Source organism: Bicyclus anynana, chromosome 10 (genome assembly GCF_947172395.1).
Source record: "Bicyclus anynana chromosome 10, ilBicAnyn1.1, whole genome shotgun sequence".
Classification (NCBI taxonomy): Eukaryota; Metazoa; Arthropoda; class Insecta; order Lepidoptera; family Nymphalidae; genus Bicyclus; species Bicyclus anynana.
Genome location: NC_069092.1, coordinates 681,510 through 698,247, shown reverse-complemented (window position 1 = coordinate 698,247; position 16,738 = coordinate 681,510). Strand labels below are relative to the sequence as shown.

The following is a 16,738-nucleotide window of genomic DNA, read 5'->3' as shown; positions in this document are numbered from 1 at the left end:
TCACATTGAATTTCTTAAAAAAATCAAGTATGAATTTAAGAAATTAACGTCTATTGTTTTTTAAATCCTTGCTCTTTAGTTGTATTTTTCTTATCCCATAAGTAAAAGGCAAACAATCAGGGCCTTACTTAAGATGATTCTATTTACGAGTAAAATCTCCTTCGGTTTGTAGTAATTTAGTACTTGGCTAGTATTCGTAACAGACAGATATTTAAAAAAAAAAAACAAAATTACTTTAGCCCCCAGAGGCTGAAATGGTGGTTTAGCCATGCTGTGGAACGCAAAAAGCAAGAGTATTAGTAGTCAAAAGGTTACTTTTTACACAAAAAGGTTACTTTTTTTAATATTTCGGGTAACTTTCCATAAGATCCAACTGGCAACACTGATCTGTGAATCAAATTGGAATTTGGTTGGAAATTGGAATTTGGAATGGAAATTGATGGAAAAATAAAAAAAAATTGCTTCGTGTTGTGTTGTGTGTTTCATTTCTATTGTTTCCAATTTTAAAACCTGGATTTTTTTCATTAAATGATAAGCAAATAAGGGACATTGAAAATTTTTTACTAATTCCTCAAATCACAGTTCATACTCCCGAGTTCACAATAGTATTTGATTACAATGTCATTTAATAATTACGAAGATCTCACTCGAAACGGTGGGTTTAGAAAAAATATATGAAACGTATTACGTATGTGCTTTAAATCATTTAACTGAAATCTTGTGGTATTAAATTAAACTTTGTAACCTCATTATCTTCACATTATTGGGGCCAGACTTTAATAAAGAAAAGAACGTACGCTGTACCCACCTGTATTTATTATAATATTCTGTATTTGTATTTCAGAAGTGGTTGATTTGCTGCGGCAGTGGCGAGAAAACAACGAAAGGAAGGGCGAGGACATCCTGACCCTATTTGAAACAATAATACCAGTGTTAAATAAATTAGGCAGTGAGAGTAAGTATTCCATTTATGAACTTTAACCAGCTAGAGCTGGTCGACATTTGTATAGATATGTCCTGTATCTTTCACAAACGATTTTCTAATAAGAGTTAAGTTGCCTACAAAATGACAGCAAAAAGTGATTATTAGCTGAGATAGCTGAAAATTGGCAGGGAGGTAGTTTAGAGCCAGGAGAAGGACATAGTATACTTTTTACTTTTTTTTATGGGTAGGCTAGGGGTAGGCTAGGGTAGAGGTAGTTGAAAGTTTACATCGAGGGATGAAGTCGCGGGCGTCCGCTAGTATATGTATAGTTTTTATTTTTCCTGAACACAACTTGACATAGTATATTTAAATAACTTTCATTGTTTACAATGCCACTAAATGACATTATGACAATTAGCAACTTCCATCTATTTTATTTTTGATGCGCTAGTGACATATCTAATAGTATAATATCTTTGTATACAACCCTAGCACAGAACTGTTGATCTGACTGGGGAGTAGTAGGGCTTTTTTTTCAAAAAAAATCCTTATCAAGGTTAGCAACTTATACCTACCTAGTTGTTCTTTAGACCTAGTTCTTTTTACCTCTTTCAAGACATATATTACACCCATAGCCTTTCCGAATTTATTTATACTCCCCTTGCCCATTAGCTTTATATTATGTATAATACAGGCCCTGTATTAGGTAGTTAAAATAAGCTAATAATGAAAACTCCTGTAGCTACTAAGAACACATAAATTTCAATACATAATTGACAATTGTAATAATACCTACAAAATAAAAATTACTTTAATGTACTCAGCTTGCACGCCTATGACGCAGATTCTGTCATCATCATCATCATCTCCTTACCCTTATCCCACTTAAGTGGGGTCGGAAAAATATGTCAATCTTTTCCATTCGTTTCTATTACTCGTCTCTGCATGAACATTAAAATTAACAATATCTGTGTATGACCACATTCTGGCAATAAATGATTTATGATATTATTTAACACTTGCAGAGTACCTGATACTGGAGCAAGTTATATATGCCGCTCTGGACTGCCACTACTATGAGACAGCCATGTGGTGGATCATGATGCTAAATGTGGAGTTCCCGGGCAGCATGAGAGTCATGCGCTACAAGGCTGCCTGCTTGGAGGCTGAGGAGAAGTAAGTTTCTATTGTGCCAATAGAGTCAAATCAAAAATCAAAATCAACTGACACTCGGTTGAACATAATCAACTGTTGAAATAAGTTAAACACTGTTTAGTCCAAATTTCCTGTTCATCACAGCCCATATGTCAATTAAGGAGATAAATCAGGCGGTTATCTTAACCAGGCTTGCATTCTTCAGTTATTCATCGCTTAAAGATGTTGAAGTATTTGAAAGATATATTTGCATGCAATGACATAAATAATATAAGATCGACATTTCAAACATAATTTCTGTCACACTGCTGTTACAAAAACTAGTTTGACTATTTGTAAATACTCTACCACAGGTTTTGTTGAGATTAGCTGGCAGTAAACTCAACAGTAGCTCTTTCAAAACTTTTGTGAGAGCAGTCTTATAAATAGTACCTATTTTGTGTTTATAGGCATTCAAAAGTTATGAGAGTATTACATGCACACGTATGTAGGTCCATTTGGTGCTGATCCCTGCTGTAGTCACTCCAGCCAATCGAGCTCGCTCCAGAAGCATAGCAGGCTGCCCAGGTCACCAAACGCCTCATGGAGTGTTGCTGGGATTCCAATGGGTGTTGCGCATTGTTCAGATACACCTCTGCATCTAAGCATAACATGTATTGGTGTTTCTTCTTCCTCCATGCATGCTCTGCACAGGCTCTGTCAGTTATACATAGAATTATTCTTGCTCAAAAGTCAGTTTATTTATTTTAAGTTATTGACTGTTGCAGGTATGACGAGGCATTGGAGATACTGGACAATATAATACAGTCAGACGACACCAACGCCGCGGCGAGGAAGCGACGCATCTGCATACTGAAGGCGCAAGGACTCGTCAACGATGCTATCAAGGCACTGGTTGATTATTTGAAGATGTAAGGCAGTCAAAAGTTAACTTTGAAATTTCATTGAGGTGACTTTATCTTTAAAATATTATTAAAATTAAGTAATGGCAGTGTGGTAACTGAGGAAATTAGAAAAAATAACATAATGAGTGAGCTTTGATAAGCTATCATGCAATTCAGATAACATGAAATTTAAAAAAAAATCCTCTGACTTCATGAAACATAAACATTTACTACAACTAAAATCATAGATTGTGGCATGAATCAGCTTATGACCCTATTTTGTAGTGCTGGTTTTGAAATGTTTATCAAAAAATTCAGTATTATTCTCTTCAATGTTGCACATCCTGAATTTATTATAATATAATTTATGTGTGTATCGATGATCCCACCATAACTTTACTGTCAAAGAGCCTCTAAACAAATAATTACTAAGTCCCCTGTCATATCATCTAGTTTTGTCTTCAGATGATGAAAAAACTTAGACCATTAAAAAGAAAGGACCTGCCTCGTAAACCGTTACCCCTCTGTCAAAGATCAAGAATCAATGATCTAACGCGTTTATAAAAACTGTTGCTATAGAATCGATGTTTCATTGTTGTAATCGTTTTCGTCGTGTAAAGAGCTCCCTAAAAATGACGGTTTGTGTAGTGGAATGGCATAAAAAACGGCCAAAAACTTGTAGTTTAGCAAAAGATGGAGTAACTTTTCATTTGTAAGTATTTCTACTAATGTTAATTCGTAATAAAAACGATTTCTAAAAAGAATCGATTCTTTTGACGGAACAACAAAAAATCGATCAAGTAATCGAACATTCTATATAATATATATTCTGTGGATAGTCTAAGCAATGTGTGTCTGTGTAAAAATTACGCGTGTGTGTATTGCGAGTGTGTAGTGTATGGACACAGAATATTCTTAATGGTGTTAAATGTTTTCGATGTGTGAGTTTACATCGTCCCCTTCAAAAAACGACAGCCTTTTTGTTGGTGAATTTGGGTGTGAAACAGGTCCATTCTTTTTAATGGTCTAAGTGAAAAAACCGGGAGGTACTTCCTGTGCTACAGTTGTTACTTTAAGTACCTGGTATTTTAAAAAAATGCTGTTTTGAAATTTCACTAATAAATAATAACAAAATAAAATTACTTATTACATACTAAAGAACATCTGTGTATCTAATGTAATGTTTCTTGCAAAAATTCTGATTCTGAGCTGTGCCATTTCATTAACATGGGTTTTTTAGGTTTATGTCTGACATGGAGGCGTGGCAAGAGTTGTCGGAGCTATACCTGCAAGTGCAGGAGTACTCCAAGGCCGCCTTCTGCGCCGAGGAGCTGATCCTGCACCAGCCCCACAACCACCTTATGCACCAGCGACTTGCTGATATACGCTACACTATGGTCAGTCATTTGCCATAATTATTAATGCCTAGACCACACATATTTGTGATAATGTTTGAGACAACGTTGGAGCGAAGTGGATGTTTCTTTGCTCAAAGTATTCACCAATATACATTGCAATATGCAATAATGCACTCCATGAGGCTATCGGCGACCTGGGCGGCCTGCTAAGCTTCTGGAGCGAGCTCGGCTGGATGGAATAAATCCAGCGGGAACCTACACCAAGGGACCCACGCACAACGGCCAAACACTTGGCTAAGTGCGGAAACGGCCCAGAAGAAAGAAGAAGAAGAAGAAGATACATTGCAATAACTCATGTAATTTAGGCTAAGGTTACCTTTGCCTAAATTACGTTGCAGAGTCATTAAGATCAAATTTAAATATTTTTTTGAGCTTAAACATATTCCCATACAGAAATAGGATGAACCAGCAATAGAGCTAACATAGCCTCAATAGATCAACGGTAAGAGCGGTCAGACTCATCACCGAGGAGTGGTGGTTTGATCCCCGCCCCATTGGTCTATTGTCGTACCAACACAGTCTTTCCTAACTGGAGAGGAATGGGAATATTAGTCATATTAAAAAAATAGATATGGCAAATATTATTAAAAAAAAAGTCTTTAAAAAAGACAACTGTTACAACTGCCAGATAACTTCACAAATGAAGGTTACAATATTTAATCCAATTTCCATAGTTGCCTTCATACATATAGTAGCTTGTCTTACTGAATTATTTTAATAATTGATCTTGCTTGTTTCTAGTTAATCCCACTTAAATTCTTTTAGTTTCCATTAAAAATATATGTCTTTTACAAAGGTTTTAATTCTACAATTGTGTCACTTGTTTCAGGGAGGCATAGAAAATATGGAGTTAGCCAAATCCTATTATTGTCAAGCCTTGAAACTGAATCCTGAGAATAAAAGAGCAAAGCTGGGCTTATTCTTGGTAAGTATAACTTTTTGTTCATGAGTTTAGTTAGTGATAGTAATACAGCTCCCACCAGTGTTGGTAGCCAGTAAGAGCTCGTTTTGAAAAATTGTTCAATATAAATTAGTAAGCTATAAGTTTGGCCAATCATTCAAGTTGGCAAATTCAAATTCCATTAAACTTTACTTTTTTGACATATAATTCTATATCAAATGTATTCTTAATAAAATAAATCATTTATTATGAAACAATAGTTGTGTGGACCTCTGCTTACGATTTGTGAATCACCGCTTTTTTGACACGCAAAGTTAGACCCCGTAGATTCTCCCGTAAAGCCCTAGCTGGGGTCCTCTTGGAGCACTTTGGGAATCAATGGTATAACTTAGCATAACATTAAATGAAAATACCCAAGTCCTCAGACCAATTACCTTCTATAGGACCTGCCTCACTAAACGTTACCCCTCTGTAAAAACCATTTGATCATGATCAAACTTGTTCATACAAACTGCGTCTATGGAATCGATGCTCCGTTGTGTTAAAAATTACACGTGTGTTTATAACGATTTAAAATTTATAGTTGTGTGTAGTGAAGGACACAGGACATATTTGTTGGTGTTAAATATTTTAGATGTGTGAGTTTACCTCTTCCCTCTCTAAAAACTACAGACAATTTTGTTGGTGAATTTGAATGCGATACTAGTCCAATAGAAGGTAATTGATCTGAGCCCAAGTCCTGTCCAATGAATGTGCCACGGGCCCAAGGCTGAAACACATGTGTGCGCGGCAGGTGACTAACGCGCTGGTGAGCCAGTACAAGGCGGCAGGCGGCGCGCGGCGCTCCGACGCGTGGCGCCTGGCACAGTGGGCCCAGCGCGGCGCTGCGCCCGACCTTTCCGCTGCTATGCTGCAGCTCGCCATCACCGACTAGACCGCTGGACCGAAGCCCCTCTTTCACGGTGGGCACTCAAGAGCCCGGATCATATGGATGACCATTGTTATATTATGATACCGATAGTCCAACGCGTCTACGCTCGCCTTGAATGTCACATACACTCGGAGAAGTGTAATTATGAACTAATATTTTGTGCCTAAACCTGTAACAATTTTTCTGACCAAAGTTGGACTCAATTGTATGTAGAGGGGATGAAAAGTTACAATTTCATCTGGTCACTGATTCAGGCTAACCCAGTTATTAAGGGCTGGGGTATCAGTGTAAAAAAATCCAAATAAATATTCCTTCTTTTCGTATTTAAATTATTATTTATCGGCATACATTAGAGTTGTTTTATCTGTACATAAATCAAATAGCATTTATTTGTATGTAGCATCTTCTATCTGACGAACATTAGGTAAACTCAATGAGTGCCAAACACAGCTTCTTAGCAATCAATTCAAGTAGTCGCATTTGCAAATTCAACCTTAATCTCAATTCTTAAGGTTGAATTTTCTCTGAATTTGGGATTTAATTGAATATTGGACTATATTTAAAGGTTTTTAGGTATAATTTTCTTTACCAATTATTTATAACTGTGAAAGCAAAATTGACCCGCTTTTAGGTGAAATGATTGTGCGTTCTTTTATTATAAGAGGTCAATGGTTGCATAGTATGGAATCGAAAAATAGATTTTTTGGTTATTGAACTTTACTAATAACAGGTCCGAAAGTGCCGTTTTATTCATTTCACTAGAAACATGTCATCAGTAGGCCCAGTATGCTTTAACGATATCTTTGAAAAAAATAAAATTAACATGTTAATCCGTTTTAAACATTACATTAAGTATGTAATGAGGCTGAGACCAGGGCTGCCACCTTTAGGGAAAAACAATCGGGACGATTGGGCCTCCGTCAGAGATGTTCGAAGTTTGGTCCAATCAAAATATGACCCATTTGAGACAGAGTCTAAGGAAAATTAAATTTTATTGTGTTTTTATTTGTATTTATTTTAAATAATTAATTTTTCCATACGTAGTTTTTCTTGTTGTTACAACCCGCTTTTAATAATTCTACATCATTTTTGTATTTATTTATGAAGTGAACAAGACATTTGTGTATGTTCAAAGGAATTCTACTTTTATCAAATCTACCGAGCAAAGACGAATGCGGTACATGCGTCGCGCGGTAGATGGCGCGGTGGCGCGTGACTGGATTGAGTACCTGTGAATGAATTGGTTGAGCATATCGCATGTTGTCAAAAATCGGGACAAAATCGATAAGCCGTCGGGCCGTGGGACCACGTCTTCGAAATCGGGACTGTCCCGGCTGAATCGGGACGGGTAAACGATTAATTGGAATGACACTCATTCTAATTCAAATTTCTAAAAAACATAGGTACTTGCAGCCGAACGTAGAACCTCGTCCTTTTTGGAAGTCAGTTAAAAACGTATCATATGCAACTAATAGCGACAGCAAAAGCAACTCTAATTATATAAGTTAATTATTTTATGTAAATATTACAAAATATATTAAAGGTAATAAAAATATATTACACGACATGGTTATTTCGTGTTTTTGTCTATGTCTCTTGCATATGTCCTGCGTTACACCCGCGTAGTGCCCATTACTGTGGGAATAACACGGGGTTAATACCTCTTCAAGCTAAAAAACTCGCCAACACACAAATACACAAACTTTACCTATCATATAATATATATTTGACCATAAAAATAACAAAAGGTAATTAGGAAAAGCAAGTTATTTGTTTTCAGTTAGTCTTTTGTATAATTTATTCCTTAGATCTCTACTACTTTTACATTTGCTCTGCTCGGTCCAGTACGCGTTAGCGATTAACGCCTTCCTCTCTTTCCCCTCCTTTTTTTCCACTTAAACTCAGTTATTCCAATATTTGCACTATAATTTTGAGAATATATTCCGATTTTTTTTTAATTTGGCGGGCGATTTCAGTGTACTTTCATTAGCCAAACTTAAACATCTAGCGAGTCTAAATAGTCAAAGAGCGAGTCAGATCCTTTTGTAGTTGGTCTTAGAACACATTAAAAACATTCGATTTATAATCGATTTTGATGGTTCCTATTGTTCAATCTATGGTTCATTTTTAACTTCAAGCTCTAATTATCTGTCAATTTTATATGTCGAACTTGTCAAAAGTGTTTCGATAAATACTTTAAATTACTAATTTTGAGTTACTTTTGTGTATAATATAATTGGGTTTCTTGTTTACGTTTCTGGAATTCGGATTTGGAATAGACTATACCTGTCTACCTAATACCAAGGAAACATATTCTTACCTTCATTTGTCGTCTGTGGTACTTCCCCTATGCCATAAAATCAATGTGGTCTATGTCTGTAATCTCAAGCACAGATTATAGAAGAGCAGGAGATACTCTGTGGTTGTGCGTGGAGTAAATCATGCCATGGGAACTTAGAAGAACGTGAAATCTTTATGAAGCAGCGCCATCTACATTCTAGATTTAAGATTCCAGGATAGTAAATTCAATGAATTAAGGTGTGTATGTAATAAAATGTTTTTAGAGATTGAAACCGTATAAGCACGGAAAAAAAAGCGAAAAAAGAAGAATTATTTTTCCTTTTAATTCTGACGCGTAATAGGAAGAATGTGTTTGTATTTTTAAAGCAAAGGGATTATTTAAGAAAGACAGTAAGTATACATTAATTTCAACGTCGTTTCACATAGTCATTTGGCCTAGTGGTGTATAACAAAGGTACAATCTAATAATCCTGAGTTCGAGCCCGGGTGGACAACTTTTGTCTTTTTTTTGTTTTTCTTAATTGGTTTCTTCAACTATTACAAAATCAAAAATCTCTCGCTTTACAAAAACTATGCATAATTATTTTTATAACATAATGGATACTATACTAAAAATACCGTGGCTAGTTACTAGATGGCGCTATCACAGGCGTTCCGAAAAAAAATAGAGTAGCCTATCTATTACCAATAATACACTGTAATCTTTGGAGTAAATATGTTCCTTGGCGTGGAGTGTGTTTTTGTTTTGTTTTCAAATTTCAGTTTTCTTTTTCTCTAATTTCTTTTTAACAAGGAAAAGAATATAATTTTCTTATTTATTAAATTTTTTCTTTAGTGTGATAAGTGTGTTTTTTCCAAAGTACGTACAAATGTTATTAGCTGATTATTCCGCTTTGAATGTTTTTAAGAAATTATTTGTAAGAAATAGAATCCTGTAGGTGCTCGATTTTAGTCATTTAGATTTAATATTTAATGGAAAATAAAATGACGTGCTAACACAAAGGCAAACAACATATTATTTATTAATTTTAAGCGCTTTAAATGCAAAAACGAATTTGTTCTAGATTACATTCAAACTGAGCATTTAAAATGGCCGTTGGTTTATCGATATCAAGTGAGCCATTTTGGTCTCTATTTGTACTGATTTAAGGACGAACTTTTTTTCAATATTTCATTGTCATAATCCATAGATATTAATGTTGATCGAGGTAAAGTGTGTGGTATTGTAGGGGGATTTGCTGAGCATATTTTGAGAATTCTTTTTTACAATTATAAGGCCACGTTATCTGTGAGTGCCATAGGCTATATTTTATATTAAAGTATCCCCCTATTCTCACGGGAACTTAAACTACGCGGGCAAAACCGCAGGGCGTCGGGGCTAGTCATAATTTAAAAAAAATTCAATGGACTTCCAACACAAAAATTAACCTACGTAATAAACGAAAAAGCGAAAAAAAAACGTTATGTGCTACATTCTGATCAGTTTGAAGGTGGTGCCAAACCAGTCATGTATTCAAGCTGTTTATATTAAATCATCAATACAAATTTGTCAAGCCTTAACACAAGGTAGTGACTGTGAACCATTAAGGAGTTCCTTTAACTGTCCTTCGTCTTCATCATCAGACCCCTAATGACAATCACTACCCATCTAAATGTAAAGTTGTCATCAATACACATTAATCTAACCCAAACGCAAGGGGTGTAAAGCGCTGAGGAGTTCCCTCATCTGTGTTTCAGCTCCCTTATCAAACCGACTCCAGACTTTCATAAACTTGTAGTGCTTTAAAATATCCAATGAAAAAATTAATCAATACAATATCATTACAATTTTTGAAAATTCCCCTTGATTTCTCCAGGATGCCATCATTAGATCCTGACATGAAAAAATGGGACCACCCTGGTAGGTTTATACCCTTTAAATAAAAAAAAGAATTTTCAGAAAATTGGTCCACAAATGATGGAAATATTGTTGGACATATATAAAAAAAACCTACAGCTAAACATAGAACCTCCTCCTTTCTGGTTAAAAAATCAATGCAGTGGCATTGATTTTTTGCTGTTTGCTTAGTTTGCTGTAATTTTATAACTCACCTATCCAAACCAAATGTTTAGGTTCTGTTCAGACTACTTAGTAGATGGTTTATGTGAAGTGGTGAATACATAGTGGCCAGGTACATCAACAACTTCGTCATTTTATATTTTGCTTTTTCAATAGAAAAGAAAATCAAGTGGCTGTGTGTCGCAGTAGATCTGCAGTTACTGCATCTATTTTGATTCCCTCAACTGGAGTTATTTGAGTAGATTTGAGAGAGTTGATAAGCATGGTATTATTTCAGTGTCTTTGTGGATTTACATAATGTAATGTAATTCAACATTGATCTTAGTTCCCATGACACAAGTTACTTCTTGATGAGAAGTATATTTAGGATTAAATAGTGACATGTGTATTTTACACTATTGTTTAATTATTTATTTATAACAGTAGTTATTTTATGCATAGTATGTCTTGGAGGGAAGATGAAGAGCATCCAAAGGAGTTTGATGATCTGCTTGATCATGAGGATCTTGATGAAGGAGAGAGCTCGAGTGTAGAGTTGGACAGTGATGATGAAGAGTCCATGGAGATTGAGGAGCTGGATACTAGTGGAGAAGAAGAAGAGGAGTGGGAAGAGAATAATGAGGAAGATGAGGTGTGGGAAGAGAATAATGAGAAAAATCAGGTGAGGAGAATAATGAGGCCCCACTTTAGATTACATATAAGTGATAATTGTATAAAAAATATAAAAGTTATTTGATAAATAGTAGAAGTAATTATTTTTAAGTATGTTTTATGTGCACCACAAGTTGAAATGAGTATTGTTTATTTTGGGTTGCACTGGAATTGTATGCTTTCTGTATGTGTATTAGAAGCTGGAACCAGAGACTCCAGGATTAACTCCTAGCACACCACCAGAGTGCCGCCAGAGTGTACCTCAAATGGTAATCCATTCATCATACATCCATTTTTATAATGTTAGTTAGTTAGTTGGATTTGCGTGGTTTTGAATATATTTTTTCGTTTAGGATGAAGAAATGCCGCATCATTCCCGAGACAGGTCTCGGTCGCCAGTCAGGCTCAATTTTTTACCAGAAGAGTAAGTTTTTTATGAATAAAAATGAACAAATTTCAAAATAACTATGTTTTCTCACGTGCTTATTCTTTTCTTTTTAGACAACAATTTTGTGGATTTACAAGATGGAGGTCCTGGGTTCGATCCCCGGCTGGGCTGATTGAGGTTTCTTAATTGGTCCAGGTCTGGCTGGTGGGAGGCTTCGGCCGTGTCTAGTTACCACCCTACTGGCAAAGACGTACCGCCAAGTGATGTCGTGTAGAAACCGAAAGGGGTGTGCATGTTCATCCTCCTCCTAACAAGTTAGCCCGCTTCCATCTAAGACTGCATCATCACTTACCATCAGTTGAGATTGTAGTCAAGGGCTAAGTTGTAAAGAATATAAAAAATAATAAATAAACATAAACAAGCTTTTTTAAATTTTTGCCAGGCTCTGGATCACCTGGATCAATTTTACTGGAACTATTGAGCAACATAAAGGCTACTTTTATCTTGGATTTGTTGAAAAATGAATTTATTAAACCAGGCGGATTCGAGTGTCCGCTAGTCTTAAATAACTAAACTGAAAAAATATATAAACTTGCAATTTTTGTTACAGAGACGCGGTGGTGCTAGTGATTGGCGAAGATGGCGTGGAACAGAATGGTGCCGGCGATTTCTTAGCCCCGGATGCCCACGTCATGTATGTGTCCCCTGAGGAGCGTGATAGGAATTTAAGAAATGAGAGGTATGAAAGAAGAATGAGTGGGCGAAGGGGCGTTAGGGGCGCGCGAGGACAGCGCGGACGTGGGCGTGGGCATCCGAGCCAGGGCCGGAGGGGGAACCTTAGGTGGGAGGTGGGACACCCACTTAATGAAATTTGGACGACAGATGCAGACGTCCCCTCGGAATTGGTAAGTTTGGCGAGGGATGTAATGAGGAGACGTAAGGAGAGTATACAAGATGCTGAACGTAACGCTGAACGACAGATTGCTGTTAGCGAGAGCGAGAGCGATGAGGAATATCTTGATGCCCTTGCTGGAGAGGATGGTCTCCCAAGGCTGGAAAGCCAGAATCTCCACTTTGAATGGTCTACCATGGAGACCTTTCAAGGTAAGGAGGAAAATTTTAGACAAGAGCGTACTGGTTCTGTGCTTAGCCACAGTTCGGCTTATGATGCGTTTCGTTCTTTTTGGGGCGACGACATCTTAGACCAAATTGTAACTGAAACGAACCGATACGCTACTAAAATTGTATCCACCGCTTTTCAGTCTGATTGGTCGCCAACAAATAGGCATGAAATTTTGTGCCTCTTTTCGTTCTGGATGATGCTGGGGATCATCAGAATGCCAACGATCACAAGTTGCTTTTCTGGTGATCCCCTTATGAGAACAGAAGTTTTCAAACGCATCTTCACACGAAGGAGGTACGAAACACTAATAAAGGCCTTAAATTTTACTGTTTCCGACCCCTCTATTGACGATTCAAATCCCTCCAACACTGGTGTTGCAAGCTTGGATCGATTACACCATTTGAGACCAATAATTACGCATTTAAATTCAAAATTTCAGTCGAATTATATTTTAGATAAAGACATTTGCATAGATCAGAGTCTGACACTTTGGAAAGGAAAATTAAATATCAAACAGTATATTCGGTCCAATGCTGCAAAGTTTGGTATCAAGACCTTTGAGCTTTGCGAGAGTACCACCGGATATCTGTGGTCGTTCATTGTTTACACCGGTAAACAATCCGGAATGGATGTGGAGCAGTTACCTGGGGTACTCAAAAGTTCAGCTATAGTGAAAAAGCTCATTGGTCCCCTACTAAACAAAGGTTATAGATTGTTTATGGACAATTGGTGTAATTCACCCCTATTAACGAGATATCTTAAGCTCAATGGTACCGACTGTGTTGGTACCTTGAGGTCTTCACGTGCAGATGTTCCCGTCGTAATAAATAAGGCTCCACTTAAAAAGGGAGAATATATTGCGAGACATTCCGGTGATGTCTCAATATTATCTTGGCAAGACAAAAAACGAGTAACCATGATATCTACTTGTCATGATTCATCCACTGCCTTGCCTACAGTCTCTTCTAGACCTAAATCTCGGCCAATACCATTTAAACCTCAAATGGTATTAGATTACAACAAATTCATGGGAGGGATAGATTTGAAAGACCAAATGCTCGAGCCTTATTTATTAGAAAGAAAACGTGGTATTAAGTGGTACATGAAACTATTTAAACGATTACTTAATATTTCTATTCTTAACGCACGTATTCTCCTCCAGTCATCCACACAGAAACAGCAACACCACTTAGCTTTCCGCCTTCAGCTTGTAGACTCCATCCTCACAAAACACTTGGCATTTTGTCCAAAAGGGCGTGTTTTACTTACTGCCCGGACCATCCCTGGAAGGTACACAGAATCTACTCACTGGCCGGCTCTACATGAACGGACGCCGAGCAGTGCTGCGCGCAATCGCAACCATATCAAGCGTTGTGTTGTCTGCTATAGCGAAGGCCGGACAACACAGCGCAGTGCATATCGTTGCGAATCTTGTGACGTGCCACTGTGTATAATAAACTGCTTCAAAGTTTATCATACACGACTCACATAGTAGTTTTGTTCTTCATTTCTCTTTCATTTATTTCCAATTGTACATAAATAACTACATTATGAATGTAGAGTGAAAGTTAAATGTAATGCGAGGTCATCTGTACTGTATTTTATTGTGTATGTATTTTTGTGTGCTTTGCACATACAATATGTGCGGTATTTTGTGGCCCTAGATTGTTAACTTCGATGGGGCTATCTACTACTATACTTAAAATTTACCTCAATGTGATTCTTTTTTACCGATTAAAAAACGGAAAGAGAAACGCCTAATTTACAGAGTGGTCCTATTTTGATAATTATTTGGTATTGGAAAGGGTAGAAGTATTATACATATTATATTATATTATTTTTGTTAGAGTTTTCTCTTTCACGACCCAAAAGTCTGTTTTAATAAATACTCCGTCCTGCGGCCCGCAGGAAAAAGAATATTTAGTATATTAAGTCACCTCCTTTAGTTGTTTCTCCTTCTTGCTCTATTCTTTCCCCTTCCCCTTCTTCTTTGCTGAGTTTATGTTGCGTTTTGTGTTTGACTATTTGTTGTTATTAATGTTTGATTAGTATTCTGTAAATTTAACGTATTGTTAATGTTGTTTTAAGATTCGTGTGTGTTTTGGTCTGTAATTTGTGTGTTGTAAACAGAAACAAACTCTCCAAAAAGTTTGCTAATTATGGTCGAGGTTTGAATAGCTGCTTGTTTTAGTAGAATGGTTATATCAATGTTTGCGTCTAGTTTCTCTATGTATTTTTCCAAACTATTAGCCACAACACCTGTTGCACCTATTACTATAGGGATAACAACCGTTTTAGTATCTCATAGTCTACTTAGTTCTGTTTTTAATAAATGGTATATACTGAGTTTTTCTATTTCATTTGCTCCTTATTATAATATATTATAATTCCGGATTCTACTTCTAACTTGTGGTTGAATTAAGGTTTCTTTCCACCAAAGGTCAGAAACGTCAATTTTGTGTTTCTTAGCTAAACACCAGTAAACGTACTGAACAAGGTTATTATGTCGCTTTACATAATAGGTCCCTGCCAGCTTTTCACATCCGGAAATTATGTGTTGCGTGGTTTCGTCCTTATTTGAACACAATCGGCACTTGCCGTCTACTGCTTGTTTATGTATATCTCGCTGATGCTTTCTGGTCACGATTGCTTGATCTTGTATGGCAAATATTGATGATTCTACTTTAGGGGATATCTATTGTTTTTTAAACCAAAAAATTTATTTATCTATACTAATATTATAAAGAGGTAAAGTTTGTTGTCACATTCTTTAAATGGGGTAATCTTCGGAACCACTGGTCCGATTTTAAAAATTCTTTCACCAGTAGAATGCTACATTATCGGGGAGTGCTATAGGCTATATTTTATATAGGTATCATATAAATTAGCCGAGTTATCACAGTTTTTATCATACAGGTCGGACCGAAATTCATCATAAACAGACTTATGCGCATGCGCTGCCTTATCCATTGTGTAAAATTGAAATCAATGTATGGAGGCTTTATGTATCTTTAAAAGTCCTACAAAAAAGTCCGCGACACCATTTATCTATCTTCTATATATTAGCAGATATAGTACCTTTTGTGTTTTAAAAATTATTAATTTTATATACTTAGGTTTACGTCATTATTTATACAACTAAACATTAATCCTTATTACAATAAATTATTTAATAATCACAAGGATATTATGGAGATAAGATTTGCCCTTTACAGTATGTTAATTACTTAAATAGTTTCGGAGATAATACAAAATTTCTAAAAGTCGCAGAAATTCCGCTATATGACGCCCGGCGCTTTCATTTACGTAGTTCCCGTTCCCGTGTGAATATGGGGATCAAACATTTAGGGTAGGGGTATGGTAGATGTAGGGGTTGGGTAGGGTTGGGGTAGTGGTAGGGTAGGGGTAGGGTAGGGTAGGGGTAGTAGTAAAGTTGACATCGAAATTTACGCGGACGAAGTCGCGGGCGTCCGCTAGTAATAGAAATTTTGAAAAATCCGAAAAAAAATTGTAATTGGTCACCGTAGGATTTTTTCAAAACTATTCAGATTAGTTCTAGATAGGTGGTGTATTTGCGTTTTATCCATTTACTAGCAGACGCCCGCGACTTCGTCCGCTCTTGGACCTTAATCCAGGCCTCGCAAAATCCATTCTTAGTGGACCTCAACTACGAGTCTGTATCATAGGTACATGATAACTTATGGGTACGCAATGTGGTCCAAACTTAAACCAATTGCTAAGTGGTGATTTAAGTATCGCGAATGTTTCAAGTGGTAGATTGTCAACACGTATGTTTTTGTTACTTTAAAAAAGTAACAAAAACATACGTGAGTACAAAAAAGGTTTGTTTTTTTAATAACACTAAACGTTAGTTCGTTGCTGCAATGCACAGACAGAGACAGAGTTTAAATGCTATATTTTATGGCTTTCTTCAATGTCAAGTATGTTTTTCTTTCTGTAACTATTCTGTAGTCAGTTTTGTTTTTAGAAATTTAAAACGAT

At 36.4% G+C, this 16,738-nt stretch overlaps 2 protein-coding genes across 12 annotated transcripts; both read left to right on the top strand.

Annotated features, from left to right (window-relative positions):
* Window positions 1–379: 379 nt before the first annotated feature.
* On the top strand, window positions 380–7,787 carry LOC112047916 (ER membrane protein complex subunit 2). The gene is made up of 7 exons (XM_024085216.2): window positions 380–655; window positions 845–955; window positions 1,951–2,101; window positions 2,848–2,991; window positions 4,205–4,361; window positions 5,212–5,307; window positions 6,077–7,787. Exons 1-7 carry the CDS (start codon window positions 619–621, stop codon window positions 6,215–6,217), a joined length of 837 nt encoding a protein of 278 aa, XP_023940984.1. The 5' UTR covers window positions 380–618; the 3' UTR covers window positions 6,218–7,787.
* A 146-nt stretch (window positions 7,788–7,933) lies between these two features.
* On the top strand, window positions 7,934–15,083 carry LOC112047914 (piggyBac transposable element-derived protein 4). 11 transcript variants are annotated; one of them, XM_024085212.2, is made up of 5 exons: window positions 7,934–9,374; window positions 11,016–11,235; window positions 11,423–11,494; window positions 11,579–11,649; window positions 12,224–15,083. In XM_024085212.2, the coding sequence occupies exons 2-5, from the start codon at window positions 11,017–11,019 to the stop codon at window positions 14,226–14,228; spliced, it is 2,367 nt and encodes a 788-aa protein (XP_023940980.1). In that variant the 5' UTR covers window positions 7,934–9,374; window position 11,016; the 3' UTR covers window positions 14,229–15,083. The 11 variants fall into 11 exon arrangements, with proteins under 11 accessions (XP_023940980.1, XP_052739771.1, XP_052739770.1 ...); XM_052883810.1 differs by lacking the exon at window positions 7,934–9,374 and adding an exon at window positions 9,410–9,803; XM_024085213.2 differs by lacking the exon at window positions 7,934–9,374 and adding an exon at window positions 9,836–10,081.
* Window positions 15,084–16,738: the final 1,655 nt, after the last annotated feature.

Coding starts and splice junctions, on each gene's coding strand:
- LOC112047914 (XM_024085211.2), top strand. Junction 11,236..11,422: donor AGAATAATGAGAAAAATCAG/GTGAGGAGAATA, acceptor TATGTGTATTAG/AAGCTGGAACCAGAGACTCC. Junction 11,495..11,578: donor GCCAGAGTGTACCTCAAATG/GTAATCCATTCA, acceptor TTTTTCGTTTAG/GATGAAGAAATGCCGCATCA.
- LOC112047916 (XM_024085216.2), top strand. CDS start 619: ATGTCATTTAATAATTACGAAGATCTCACTCGAAACG. Junction 2,102..2,847: donor TGCTTGGAGGCTGAGGAGAA/GTAAGTTTCTAT, acceptor TGACTGTTGCAG/GTATGACGAGGCATTGGAGA. Junction 5,308..6,076: donor CAAAGCTGGGCTTATTCTTG/GTAAGTATAACT, acceptor TGTGCGCGGCAG/GTGACTAACGCGCTGGTGAG.